This window comes from Saccopteryx bilineata, chromosome 10 (genome assembly GCF_036850765.1).
Source record: "Saccopteryx bilineata isolate mSacBil1 chromosome 10, mSacBil1_pri_phased_curated, whole genome shotgun sequence".
NCBI classification, from domain to species: Eukaryota; Metazoa; Chordata; class Mammalia; order Chiroptera; family Emballonuridae; genus Saccopteryx; species Saccopteryx bilineata.
The window spans coordinates 35,383,289-35,398,429 of NC_089499.1; the positions used below are offsets into that span (position 1 = coordinate 35,383,289).

Sequence of the window (15,141 nt, forward strand, 5' to 3'; positions counted from 1 at the left end):
AGCTCATGAGTTTCAATGGCTCCAGCAGAAAAAAATAGCCCCTGCTTTTTCCAAAAAGAAGCTAAGGGATTTGGTTAAATGGGACAGAAAACTCAGAGATTGCCACCATTCACTTGAGGAGAAAGAGGAGGGTTAAATACACTAAAAATTGCATTTCTCTGACACAGACAGATTTCTGACCTTCAGCCGGCGGTCCAGATCTCCACTGCACAGAGAATTCACCGACACCTTGAATGATTTCCAGGCTGGGCTTAAGTTATTCATCACAACCTGAGAAGAAAGAAAGAGAGAGATAGTGGTTGGGAGAAAATGCTTGACATTTTCATATTTCAGTATAAAAACTACTTGAGAAGCACTGTGGCACTTACAAAAGGAATAATTGTCTGGAATGAGTGCCTTAATAAAAACCTGGAGTAGTAAATCTTTTAAGGGTGTCCACTAAGTGAGTCATTACGGGCAGAAGTCCTGTGATCACTGGCCTGGTTGTGTTTCATGAATAAGAACAGTAATATTGTCCAGTATGTGGATGTTGGGGATGACCCGTTCTATATCAAAAGGGGTTTGGATTAGTGAGGTGGGGCTGCCCCGACCTCTGATGAAAGATCCCCTGCTCTGTAGGACTATCTGTCAGTCCTATGGCATAAATTCTCTTCTACTGAGGCCAGCATAGGCAAGACTACTGGTGTGTGTGGGCGTGTGGCAGGACAATTCTACTGCCAAAGAATTGAATGGTCTTTGGTAACTCGCAATCGTGAGTTAGATCAGATTGCAACTCAGAAGAGAAGTTTCTAGAAGGAAAAATCCCAGGAGCATATTTATGTTAGCTATCCAAGGATGACGGACATAGGGCAGATCTTCAGACTTCAGTTTCACAAACTAAGTCTATAATACAGTGACACTCTTTTAAAAGCAACTTGCTAATCATGAACTTGGCTAACTCCTGCCCAGGAGTCCATACGAGTCAAGTCTTGTCCTGTCAGTCACTAGGATTCAAAGAATTCAGTTTGTTTTAAGATGTGTAAGTATCTGCTCTGTGCCTTAGACTGTACTGTGTACTCGAGGGCAGGAGTTTCCAAAGTGGGATTTCTGAAGCAGAGGAAGTTGTATTGCCTAAGACCTTGTTTAAAATGCAAATTTCTAGGTTCCACCCAGATCTAGGGACAGGGACAGGGACAGGGACAGGATCTCTGGAGGGCAGGGCCCCCCTAGATGACTCTGATACATGAAATTTGAGAAGCACTGCTGTAGGGGACATACAAATAAATTTAAATGGAATTCTGTCATACTGATTTTTCTTCCTATGAAGTTTTTAATTAGCAGAAGTCTTAGTATTGTAAAAAAAAATTATTCTCTATTCAATAATGTAATTATTTTATGTGATTCTCTCTTCTACTGGGTTCCTTAATATAACTATGAATTATTCATTTTATCATGGGCTCAATATTAAATTTCTCTTAATGTATTAAAGTGAAAAAATAATGTTCCTGAGTTGACTGTCTTGAGCTCTGATACCCTGGGGGATGATCAAAGTGATAATGAGAAGAAAAGTTAGATACAATTGTCTGGATTAGCTCAAAATTCTCACCTTCATATAAAATTACTAAGAAGTAAAGATGCTTTGTTGCAATAGTTTTGAAAAACTCTACGGCAAATCAAAATTTCAACTAGAAATTTCCTCTGAAAAGAAAGTGTGTGTGTACATGGCTCGCAAGGAAAAAAAAACACAATGTTATGTTGCTTGACTCACAATTATATTTCTTGTGAGATTCTGGGAGACCCTCAGCAATGGGGTAATGAGAAGTTCTAGAGATTCATGGGGATAGGAGAATTTGCTAATGTCAGTACTGAGAAGTGCTGTCAAGGGCAAAGGAGAGAAGGATCTATGCGAGAAGTCCAACAACATACCATTCATCACTGTTCTCCCTGCACATCGAAGCCTCCATTCACTGACCATAGCAAAAGCCTGAATGGACACCACTTCTGATCCTCCTGAAGTTTAATTACTTTTCCTGAAAAAAAGGTCTGTCCTCTAAAGGAATCTTTATGTGTGAAAAGGTTTTATTCAGTGGTGGTGAAACTGTCCCAGTTGCACCTATCTATGCCCCAGGGATTAAGTTCCAGAAAATCACATCATGCTATAATATGCACGTATATATAATATAATATATACAATGTCTATACTCAACTCTGTTCATTGATTCACACTTTTATTAAGCATACTTTTATTAAATGCCAACTATGCACTAGATGATACCTACAAGCTAGCCCATGCAAGACTATTTAATTCTTGTCTACGTTGAGTATGATATGTTCTGTTCCTCTAATGCTACCTGCAACTCTGTTAATTCAGGAAAACTGAACTGGACTTCCAGTGTGGGGTAGTGGGAACATGGTAGCCCCACTGTTATCCTACAAGTCTTGAGGGTTCCTTCTTCCTTTATGCAACACTGGTAAGCGCAACAGACTTCTCCTAGCTCTAAGTCATCATCAAAGTTGCCCCATTTCCTCCTTATCAATGTACTTCTCACTCCACAGAACTCTCTTGGACTGGCTTATAAATAACATAACATAAAATAAAAAGTAGAGATTGGGGTTGGTTGTTGAGTGGTGTGTGTTAGTGGGGGGCTGGATAGTGAGGCATGAGGTTTGGAGTCACATGGAGAAAGAAGAGAGAAGGTGAGAGGGAGATGGCAGCTAGACCAGTGGCTGCTGAGACAGGACAGCCATTCAATATGACAGGGTTGACATTAGCCCAGTGTAGGAACTTTCCCTGGGGAGGCAGATTGTCTTTCCAAATTACAGCGAAGCTCAGAGTCAAACAAACTCAACTCAAACTTCAGTTGTATCCTCTGCTTGCTGTGAGAACTGGGAAAGGGACTTGAACTCCTCAAAATTCAGTTTATTCAACAGCAAAAAGGGGATAAGAATAAGCATGTCAAGGAATTGTTGTTAGAAGTCGATAAAATATTGCATACAAAATCAGTTAATACAATGCTTGGCACCTAGTCACCTTCATTAAATGTTAGTTAGTATTTATAATCTTATTGTTAGTAAGTTGCTGGCCATCTGCATTGAAGGTCAATAATGAAAACTTTGGATAAGAGAGGGTCTTCTCTTTTAACATCTAAACAGAATACAGAGTCTTCTTGAGAACAGTGAGGACTTTGCATTTGACTACATAGCTACAAGACATTAAGAAATGTAAGGGGTTTCTCAAAACAGGTCAATTTATTATCTTAAGAGACAATATGCACAGCTGAAGATGACTCTTCTTACCTCGGTTCGGTGTACAAGCTGCTGAGTTGCATCATCATTCATACGAAAAATTTCCAGAAATGGGTCAGATTTACTGAAGAAATCCTAAAGAAGACAGATAAACAGAAATGAATTGTTTCCCTTTCTCTGCACAAACACATCTTATTTAGCGCTTGAACAAATACCACTGGATTTGACCCTTTTCTGGTTTATTCTTCGTCCTGTGACCCAACCTTAGCTAGAATGAACTGCTCTCTGAACTCAAAGTCCTTTGAGAGGTAAGTACTTGGTTGAGATCCAAAGTATTCTTCAAAGATCAATTTAAATGCCGGTTCTCTGAGAAGCAATGTAGCTGCTATCTTAAACATGTTAATTACAGTTATTGTAAAGCCTATGTCTGATGTCTACAATATCTGGATCACCTATGGGTTTGTTTCTACTATCTGTTTCTTGGTTTTTCCTCTTGGTATGCCTGTTAATTTTTGATTAAATACTAGACACTGTGTGAAAAAGATTATAAAGGCTCTAGATGAGTCTTTAGCTTCTAGCCAGCCGTTAAAATATGGGTAGTGACCTGAGTCCAATTAGGACTAAGCTATTTAGAGGCTGGTTTCTTTCAAAGTCTTTAGAGGCCCAATCTATTTCTATTCATTTACTCCAGGGTTCCCCAAACTTTTTACACAGGGGGCCAGTTCACTGTCCCTCAGACCGTTGGAGGGCCAGACTATAAAAAAAAACTATGAACAAATCCCTACACACACTGCACATATCTTAAAGTAAAAAAAAAAAAGGAAACAAATACAATATTTAAAATAAAGAACAAGTAAATTTAAATCAACAAACTGGCCAGTATTTCAATGGGAACTATGGGCCTGCTTTTGGCTAATGAGATGGTCAATGTCCGGTTCCATGTTTGTCACTGCTAGCCGTAACAGGTGATATGACGCGCTTCCGGAGCCGTGATGCGTGCATCCCACGTCACCGGAAGTAGTACTGTACGTGAGCCATGCTGCACTTTGTGGCGCTGCCACATACAGTACTCCCGAGCACAGGATGAGGATGGATCCTGTGCTCCTCTCACTGACCACCAATGAAAGAGGTGCCCCTATTGGAGGTGCAGCGGGGGCCAGATAAATGGCCTCAGGGGGACGCATGTGGCCCTGGGCCGTAGTTTGGGGGCCCCTGATTTACTCCTTGGGTGTAGTCCTTAAAGGAGTCCAACTAAAAGACTGAGTGTTTATGAGGGCTGTTTTTTCTTGACAAGCCCTGAATGCTAATTTTTATTTGTAAGGCCCTCAAAGGCTGTTTATTTCCTTGATCTCTTGGCTCTAGCTTTTTGTTCAGTTTCTCTTTATGCTGCTATTTGCTCATTAGTGAATTGCCTTGAGAGATGTCACTCAGACTGCTGGACGACTTCCCTTCTCAGAAGCATCTACAAATCTTCAGCCACAGCCCTCTCAGTAGCCCTGAACTTCAGTGTTGCTTCCCCGGTTCCACAAGACTACCAAAATCTCTGTTCATTTTCTCTATTTCTTAGTAGCTATTTTCTGCTAGGCTTCCCAGCTTCCTTACGCAAGGTGCTTTACTAATCAACCTTCAGGAATTGCCATGAGTGAAAAATCTGCATAGGATGTCTGATTCACCTCAGTGGATTTCGATTTTTCCTCTCTTCAGGTTCTTGGCCCCTTAAATCTTGGCTGCCATAGGATTCTCAAACAGATGTCTACTATATATTACCCAGTGTATATAGATGTCTCTTATATCTTACCCAGTGTTTATAGTTATCTTCAGTGGGAGAATAATGTAAAACAAACAGGTAATTTATTACTGGAAGCAGACCTATCCACATCTTTCCTTTAAATCCTTTTTTTACTACTCCAATAGATTATAAACTTTCATAAACTTTCAGAGAGGAGAAATTATGTCTTATTTTCTTTAAGTTTATATCATTGCCTCAGCAATGTTCCCAAATGTCTAGCTTTGAGTGGTACACTGTGCTTATTGACTATATGAACCAATAGTTGAACAAATAAATGAGTGACATGAACATTCAGTATAGGAAGCCCTCTGAGCAATAGCTTTAGTTATGACACTTTTATTATGTATTTCCCCATAAATCTAGACTGCAGCAAAGCAGAATAAAGCTTATAGCTATCATAGTCTTCAACTCAACAAAATATTCTTAGGGAATATGCTCATTATGAGGCCTTTGTGCTTGATGTTAGGATATTAAAGAAAGGCAAAACCTCTTCTCAGCCCCCTCCCCCAAAACACCTAATTTTGTGGTAAGGCAAGTACACAAGTAAACATATCCTAGGGCTAAGTTTGAATGAATGAATGAATGAACAACAGAGAAGAGGGGAAGTTGGTGGATTTTGACTGGAAAACATGGTTGTAGGGGGAGATATTGTAGGGAGGAAACAGACTGAGTGAAGGTATGAAGAGTAAATATAGAGCTAGCACACCTCTAAGCTACCTAAGTAGCTTAATTCCACTGTAGCCTAAGGATGCGTAGGGGAGGAGTTGGAGACAATGCAGGCAAAGAAAGAGCCATGATGTTAAGGGCCTTAAATGCTCATCTGAGGTCTCTGCACTAGCCTGGAGAGGCAGTGTGAAACCACAGAAGGATTTTGAGCTGGAAAATAACATGGGCTCTGTCATGAAGAATATCATCCTAGAAACTTTACTGGAAATACCATTCTGCTCTATTTCTGAAAGTGCTCGATGACCACGGCCTTAATCTCAACAAGAACCCATGATGGCTGCTTTCATTAATAAGCTTGCCCTGCAGACTTTGCCTCTCCACCAAACTGGCCCATTTTCCTCCCAGACACATCTAGCTGATTCCCACCTCTACACATCTATTCAAGACGTTCGCTCCTCGAGCCTATTTCTATTTCAACATTCATCATAAGAAATTGGAACCTCCTTCTCCCTTCTCTTCTTTAATGGATGTGGGCCATATTAGCTGGTTCCTAATGCTCTTGGGTCCCTTCTCTAGGAGCTACAGGCTTTGTCTCATTAAATAGATTGTTGATCCCTCAGGGAATGTGTTTGCAAACTGTACTTAAAAATTCCTGATCACATGGAAAGAAGTCTATCAGTCCCTTTTCCTTTTGATAATTTTAAAAATATTATCATGCCTGACCTGTGGTGGCGCAGTGTATAAAGTGTTGACCTGGAATGCTGAGGTCACCAGTTTGAAACCCCTGGCTTGCCTGGTCAAGACACATACAAGAAGCATCTACTATGAGTTGATGCTTCCTGCTTCTTCCCCACCCCTTTCTCTCTCTCTCTCTCCTCTCTCTCTCTCTCTCTCTCTCTCTCTCTCTCTCATCCCATCTCTCTAAAAATAAAATAAAAATGTTATCATGTCAATTTAAAAACAGAAAATAGAAAGATAAAAAAATAGAAAGAAGGAAAAAATAGTCCATAATCTTGTCCATAATTTTATAACTATCAATAATATTTTGGTAAATATTTTTCTAGAATTTAGATATTATTCTCTTTTCTTGTAAAAAAACATATTTATAATCATCCTCTAGTCTATATAAACTTTAGTATCTTGTTTTTTCCCTTGGTAGTATATTGCAATGCTTTTTCTATTTTATTTTGCATTCTTTTAAAATACTACTTAGGGTTAGCACAGAGTTGCTGTCAGGACATCTCAAGGAAAGACAGACTGGATATGATCTCTTCCCTCAAGTAACTAAAAATCTAACATGCAGCACACTGGCTAAATAGAAGGGTGTCTCCTTTTGCCTCATGGCATGTGGAAGAACTGGAGGAGCTGATACATGTGAAGTGTTGGGTCCAGTCCCTGGCGCATGGTAAACACTCAGAAAAGGGTTGCTGCAATGATTATCAGCAATAAAAGAGAATGGACGAGGACACATTGTAAAGCACTGTTTAAGTCTCAGGGGTGATTGCTATTAGGAAGGCATCTGATTTCTAAAAATAAAACAACTTGTAAGCAGCTCAAACATATCTTAAATGTACACGCAGAAATTCATAGCTTAGAAACAACTCAGGGTCTAATTGCATGGTTACTTGACCACAATCTGGAATTTTTAGCTATCATTGCTTGACTATCAACATAAGATGGCCCTTGGAACACTTCAGTGCAATAAGATTAATTAGGTAGACATTTTTGGTAGACTCTTCATTTTTACAAAGTTTTGCTATGGTGAATTTTTTTAATAGCTTGGATGCCACACTACTCTGCATTTTTAGTCCAATATGAAAGAAATTTAGTCAAGTGAGAGGGCAAGAAGACACCAGCTGAGTTTTGGAATAGAAAAGAAAGCAGTATACTTCCATGATAGTGATTAAAAATAGAATATTGGTACTAGAAAATATTGCCTGAAAAATTTGAGATCATATCTAAACTCTATAGCTTCCTAGCCTTGGGCAAATTGTTTAATTTGCCTCACTATGCTTCTTCTATAAAATGGAAGTAATAATGCCCACCTTTGGGAATATGATTGTGAATTTTGGAGATGATGCAGGTTAGACTCCTGACACCTGATACACTGTCAATGCTCATTAGTTACAATCTGCTGTCATTAATGCAGGCTGGATTAGTTTTCAGGCAGGTATATTGAACATAGTAAAATCACAGTACAGCAGGTAGAAATTTAACATTGCTTTAGCACAGAAGAGGTTGGCAAACTACTGTGTGTGGCCCAGACCCAGCTCACTGCCTGTTTTTGTGAATAAAGTTTTATTAGAACACTGTTACACTCATACATTTACATATAGCTTATGTCTGTTTTCACTCTTCAAAGGCAGAGCTGAGTACTTGGGACAGAGACCATATGGCCAGCAAAGTCTAAAATCTTTACCATCTGGTCTTTTATAGAAAGTTTGCCCATCTCTGCTTTGGAGACAGATTTGTTTCCTTATACTGTATCCCATCAAAGTAGCAATATGGGAGCACTAAACACATGGTTTATAACTATTACTATTACAGATGTGGAGACCACCAGCATGAGAATCAGTTTCAACACAGCAATGTGAATACTTGGTCGGGAAAGGGGGGAGAAAAAATACCGTGTCAGCTTGAATGTCCCAAAGTGACTACTTACTACTTGTTAGATTAACTGCCAACTAGTTGCTAATGTAATAAATGTGCTTTAAAACTTAGCAAGCCCATCTCTTCATGAAGTGAATTGCATTGTCCCCAGATAAATGCTAAGTTATTTTCTGCAGACCTAATCTATCTTACGCGGGGCTCTCATTGAAGACTACCTCTCAGATTTCAAGGACTCTGGATTTCTGTTTTAGGTAGATGGCTACTGGTCTGCTAATTGACACTGGAAAGACAAGTTAAAAATGACCATTTCTATTACAGTAAACAGGCCATTTCTCTGTCATTGTGGTTTGCAGAAGTCTTTAGTGCTTCCTTGCAGACCCAACAACAGCAGTTTACATGAATTATATCTATCAGTATTTACAATATTATAAGTTAAAAGTGAGAAATTAAAAATATTCCTATGCTATACCATTTTTAAAGTAATAAAAATAAACCCACTATGCCATAAGAAAGAGAGCATTTTTTAATGAAATAAATAATTATATTTTCCAAATTTAAAAATGGTCAGAAAACTGGAATTATTTTAGATTTATGCAAGTCATTTCAATGATTGGCTCAATAGAAGACAGCAGGATTCTCATACCTATTTCTCATTCAGTCTGTTATGATATTAAGCATCAGGTAGCTTCTGGAAAACACTGTACATGTGTGAGAGAAAGAGAGTGAAGATAGAAAGTAATGTCTTAGTATTATTGTTTTGACCTCATGTCTTTTCCTGAAAAGGTCTAGGGACCTTGGACCACGGTTTCAGGTTAGTTGTCTATACACAGTGTAGCCTCACTTCCTTCCTCCCTGGCTCCCTGCCTCCCTGAAATACATGGGAGCATTACCAGGTCCTCCATATCCCACGGCCAATCCAGCTGGTATTCATTAATGCTCTACCCGGAAGGAACATTGAAATTCTATTTTTATTTTTTCAGCAAGAGAGATGGAGACAGAGAGAGAGAGACAGAGAGAGGGACAGAAAGGAAGAAAGATGAGAAGCATCAATTCTTTGTTGCGGCACTTTAAGGAACATTGAAATTTTAGTTAGGCAACCTGATTGTGTCCTTTGCTGTCATTGATTATTTGTGTGTGTGTGTGTGTGTGGCCTTGAGAAAGTCATCTTACATCTCGGAACCTCAATGCCTTCATCTGTGAAAGAGGTAATTTTATTAGACCGGAAGCTTTCTACCTGAGGCATCTGGATAGTGGGGGTAACCAGAATTACTACAAGGGGACTGGGAATCCAAATCATTTATAACCACTGTCTGAATTGGACACAGTGTATTTTTGTCACATATTCATACTGCAATTTTTAAAATATACCTAGAAATTAGTTTCTCTCATAATACTTATTAACAAAGTTTTAAAATTAAGAGCTTTATTTATTTCAGTGGCTTTTAGTCATGATCTATTTTCTCAATTAATAGAATTAAGTTCAAAAGCTAACATGCAGGTAACCAGAACATCATTTAATGCTAAAGCTAGAAAGAGGTCCTCCTTGAGAATCTCTGGGAACTATTTTTTTTTCTTAGAGAGAGAGGAAAGGAGAGAGATGAGAAGCATCAACTTGTAGCTGTGTCACTGTTGCTTCTCATATGTACCCTAATGGGGGGGGACTCAAGCTGAGCCAGTGACCCCTCAAGTCAGAGACCTGGGGCTCAATCAAGCCAGATACCTTGGGTTTTGAGCCAGTGACCTTTGTGCTCAAGCCTGTGACCTTGGGGTCATTTTAATGATCCCACAATCAAGCTGGTGACTCCATGCTTAAGCTGGCAACCTCAGGGTTTCAAACCTGGGACCTCTGCATCCCAGGTCAATATTCCATTTACCAGGCTGCCACCAGTCAGGCTCTGGGAGCAATTTTTCCAGCTGTGACATGAAATATTGTACTATATTATTCTGGTCTTATGACAAAAACACTGGGGCAGATTGCATTTTCCAAAGAGGGCCACCACAATGTCCGGTGTCTACATGCTTTTCTACAATAGGACTTTGCTACTCCCTCATCAAGGCATGGAGTCTAACTCCCCTCTGTTTGGCTCTGGGTTGGCCGTATGGCCCACCTCTAACCAATAGAATACAGTGGAAGTGGTGATACAGGACTTCCAAGGCTATATCAGAAAAGGCCACACAGCTTCTACCTGGTTGCCTTGGAGGCTCTCTCTGGAAAAAGACAGCCACCACATAGGAAGTGAGACTAACCAAAGATCACCTTGTAGGCACTCTGGCTGAACCACCCAGCTGAGCCCAGCCTTTCAGGCACCCTACATGCCAGCACGTGAGTAAAACTAGGGTGGGCTCTCCAGACATGCTCCTCCACGAGCTGAGCATCAGGAGTGACTTCTGTCAATGTCATTAGGAGTAGAAGAATTGCTCAGATGAACCCTACCTGAATTTCTGGCCCTCAAAATTATGACATAGAAAAGTTGTTAATTTAAGTCACTGGTTTTTGGGGTGATTTGTTAAGTAACAATAGATACCCAGTGAAGTAGTAGTGTCTTTGGGTAAGTCATCACACATATCAGAGCTTTCATTTCTGAAAAGGTTGTAGGAGATGTTCTTTGTGGTATCATCTTGTTTCTTAAATTCTACAGCTTACCCTTTTCACCTGAGATCATTCACTTTCCAGGCCAGACTGAAGCAGAACAAAGGCCTCTGCTTTGTTCTGAACAGGGTCTGCTCCTTTCTGGATATTAAGGAGTCTAAGAAAGATAGCACCACATTATAAAGGACCTGGGTCTACAGCACTGGGGCTTTGAGGCTCAGTAGTGACCAGGTCCCTGGGCAATCAGCACAGTCAAGGGTGGGAGTGGCCAGCAAGAACCATATTAAATGCTACATGGGGGCTCTTTCAGTTTTGTGAGCAGTGCCTTCATTTGAATGAAAGGCAACTGTTCAAACACCTTAGAGCCAATGGGCTCACTAACAAGCCCCAAAGTCCCCTTGCACTGTGGCATGAGTCAGTTAGAGGACAAATTAGTGGTACTCAAGAGACTACTAAGGAAAGAAGCCATTATAATCCATTAAATGAGTAGCTTAACACAGAGGCACACCAATCCAATGGCTTATCATGGCACCAGGAAAGACACTACATAGAGTGGTTTGGTGAATTATTCTAAAACCTGGGGATAAAAAGGGGAGAAAGAGCATAAGTACCCCAAGGAAGTGAAGGTTAAAAGCTTACACCCAACCTCTATCAGTGTACACTGCAGTTCCCAGCGCCATGCTCAAGCTAATGTCAAATGGCAGCAGTCTGTAAAAGTTTCACACAGTCTACTCAGGATGCTAAAAACATTCAGATATAATTCATTCATAAGGATAAAGTCTTTTTGATGTCCCCAGGCAGAATGAATTACCCTTTTTAGGACACCCACTTACACATCACTTGTCACATCCCATCATGGCGGCAGTACTATTATATCATTTGTTTAAATTTGTTTCACTTAGATGGTAAATTGCAGGTTGTGGGTGTGAGAGTGGCGTGAAGTATGTCTTTCCTCATCATCTGATGCATAACAAGCACACAGTAAAGGTTTCCTAAATGACTGATGAATAAGTGAATCAGTGAATGAATAAGAGTGAACTAATGAACATACCAACGGGCTGAGTATTTTTGTAGGTGGAAGCAAATGAGGCATGCCAGGAGGTAAGCTGCTGCTTAAGACTTTAGGAAACTGCTTAAGATACAGCTTTACCTTTTTCAGCTGGATGCCTGTAAGCAATTATGTGAAAAAGTGATGCCACATCCCCCAAACCCCTCTTCTCTAGTAGTACTCCAAGAGAAGGGAGTCCTTTGTGAATACAGGTATTAATGTATGTTTTCTGATTAAGGATATGGTTGAAGGGAGATTATAAATATATGGTGAAGACACCCCCTTATTTTTTTAAAAGAAGTGGAGACTGCAGAACTTTTTCCTGTATGCACAAGACTAACACAGCCTGTGACTGAGTGGAAGGTGTGAGGGATGACAGAAAGAACACAGATGGGAGTCAGATAGACATGGAATCAAAACTTCAGTTTAACGACTTTTTGACAGGATGGGTTGATTGTAAGAACATGCTTTGCAGGCCTCCCACTACATACAGGGGGTACAACTGACCAAGGGTCCCAGCCACTATGCTCACAAAGCAACCCTGCCCTTGCACCACGGGCAGGCTTCCCATGGCTGCTCCCAGGCAGAGAATGTGTGGTTGAGGAGGCCAAGGACAAACTCTACAAACTAGATGTATAAGAGTGAACATCACTGATATTAAGGGTCTAGTTGTTCTGGTCCCCCTAAGATTTGCAGTTTTAAATCTCCTACCAATTACTTGCGAACACATTTTGGGGTATGTGATTACTTCCCTCATAAATCTTGTTTCGATGGAATTGTTTCTCAGTTCAACAAAGTCTTAACTGCTTATCCATGTTAAGATGAACTGGTCTGGTTTAGGTATTAAATAGGGAATGGGTCAGATAAGTGAAGAGCTTGGTGTAACAGTCACATTCAGGCCCTGGCCGGTTGGCTCAGCAGTAGAGCGTCAGCCCGGCGTGCGGGGGACCTGGGTTCGATTCCTGGCCAGGGCACATAGGAGAAGCACCCATTTGCTTCTCCACCCCCTCCCCCTCCTTCCTCTCTGTCTCTCTCTTCCCCTCCTGCAGCCGAGGCTCCATTGGAGCAAAGATGGCCCGGGCGCTGGGGATGGCTCCTTGGCCTCTGCCCCAGGCGCTGGAGTGGCTCTGGTCCTGGCAGAGCGATGCCCCGGAGGGGCAGAACATCGCCCCCTGGTGGGCAGAGCGTCGCCCCTGGTGGGTGTGCCGGGTGGATCCCGGTAGGGTGCATGCGGAAGTCTGTCTGACTGTCTCTCCCCGTTTCCAGCTTCAGAAAAATACAAAAAAAAAACCCACAAAAAAACAGTCACATTCAGTAAAATGCATACAATTTCAATTAGAACTTGGCCTGTTGAAAATGGTCAGTTCTTCAAGTCTAAAGCTGAAGAGCCCGGATGCCTTTTTCTTGTAACACTCTTATCTAACTTCAATTCCAGGATAACCTACAAGTTACGTATACTGAATTTATCAGCAATTTTGGCTCCAGGACTCCTTGATAGCTTTGCTGAATCTTCCTTAGATTGCATGGCATTCCAGGACACTGCCATCCACCCTCCTTTCCCTCTCTCCTTTAATCATGGCCAGACTTGCATCATGGTCTGTCAGCTCTCCCAGGCCTGCTCCCTATGTTCCCCACACTGGCATGTCTTCTAATAAAATCCTTGTATAGTTAATCCTGTCTTGGATTACCTGGAGTGGCCTTAGACAACTTAGTTCATCTTTGAATCTGTTTCCTCATCTGCAAAAAGAGTGTTAATATTGATAATACCTATTACATGGAATTATAAGAATGAATAAATGTGATAATGCATGAACAGCTCTTAACCCTGCCAAATATAGGTGCTTAATAAATGTCACTTTCTTCCCTTTCACATTTTCTCTTTTCCTTTGAAATGTCCCTGGAAACGGGGTTAAATCATATTTACCCGTGTACATCTGAGCTTTGGTATTTGGGAGCAAATGAAATCTTGGTGTTATAAAATTGTCCTTTTTAATTATTATCTCTCCCCTATTTCATTAATTAGTTCACAATTTGGGGATAGCTTTACTATAAAGACTTAACATTGCTGGCCCTAGCCAGTTTGCTCAGTGGTAGAGCATCAGCCTGGCATGCAGATGCCTGGGTTTGATTCCTCGTTAGGGCACACAGGAGAAGCACCCATCAGCTTTTCCACCCCTTTCCTTCTCATTTCTCTCTCCTTCTCTCTCTGTCTCTCCCCTCATGCTCCATGGCTCAATTAGAGCAAGTTGGCCCTGGGAGCTGACCATGGCCTCTGCCTCAGGCGCTAAGAAGAGCTCAGTTGCCAAGCAATAGAGCAGCACCCAATGCTCACAAAGCAACCCTGCACTTGCACCACAGGCAGGGTTCCCATGGCTGCTCCCAGGCAGAGCATTGCCCCTTACTGGGATTTCTGGGTGGATCCCAGTTCTGGTGCATGCGGGATCTGTTTTTCCACCTCCCCTTTTCTCACTGAAAAAAGACTTAACTTTGCTTACTTCACAAACTGGGGAAAGTGTCTGAAATCTTTGATCTATTTCATAATATGGGTTGAAAGGAAAAAATAGCTGTAGGGAGAAATCTGATTAAACTCTGTGTGCTGGCTTTATTATTTCCTTCAGTAAGGTTAATGCCAAATACTTTACCTTGTCATCCAATTTTCGTGCGTTGAATGCAAGTTCAACATAGTCGTCATTGCCAGATAATTCTTCAGCAATCACCTAAAGAAAAAAAGTATCCATCAGTTGCAGGAATGATTGGACCACTCAGCTCAGAAAGCTATGAACAAATTTTGGTCACATTCGGTTCAAAAATCAACACTGATGTTGAGCAAGGCATTTTCTGCAACACTAGTGAACATGGCACAGCACTTCCAAGGAATGGACAACAGTAGATGACTAGATTTAATTTATACTGAGCATGGAAACTCAAGAAATGGGGCATTACCTGGAAAAAGAGATATTTGAAGCATCAGTTAGGAAGAGCTTTTCTCTTTATGGGTCATGCAGCATTGTCTGGCACATCCATAAATAATTATGTATATACATGTTTCTTTGGGAAGTTGCAAATAGGTAGGAGCAGTAACATTTCTCCATTCCTTTGAGTCAAACCAACAAAGGATTGGGAAATAAATCAATTTCTGTGTTCTTTCCAGACCAACAATTATATGGCCACACACACAAAAAAGTGCAGATTACTATTTTTTCCAAAAAGGCA

At 40.8% G+C, this 15,141-nt stretch overlaps 1 protein-coding gene across 5 annotated transcripts in view; it reads right to left on the bottom strand.

Annotated features, from left to right (window-relative positions):
• The window catches only part of CPNE4 (copine 4), a 531,556-nt gene that overhangs the window by 134,791 nt on the left and 381,624 nt on the right, over nt 1-15,141 (bottom strand). For all 5 annotated transcript variants that reach the window (XM_066245254.1, XM_066245256.1, XM_066245258.1 and 2 more), the window contains exons 5-7: nt 14,571-14,645; nt 3,277-3,360; nt 181-270 (exon numbers count right to left, since the gene is read on the bottom strand). In XM_066245254.1, the coding sequence (XP_066101351.1) occupies nt 181-270; nt 3,277-3,360; nt 14,571-14,645 (249 nt within the window). The remainder of the gene's footprint in view (nt 1-180; nt 271-3,276; nt 3,361-14,570; nt 14,646-15,141) is intronic.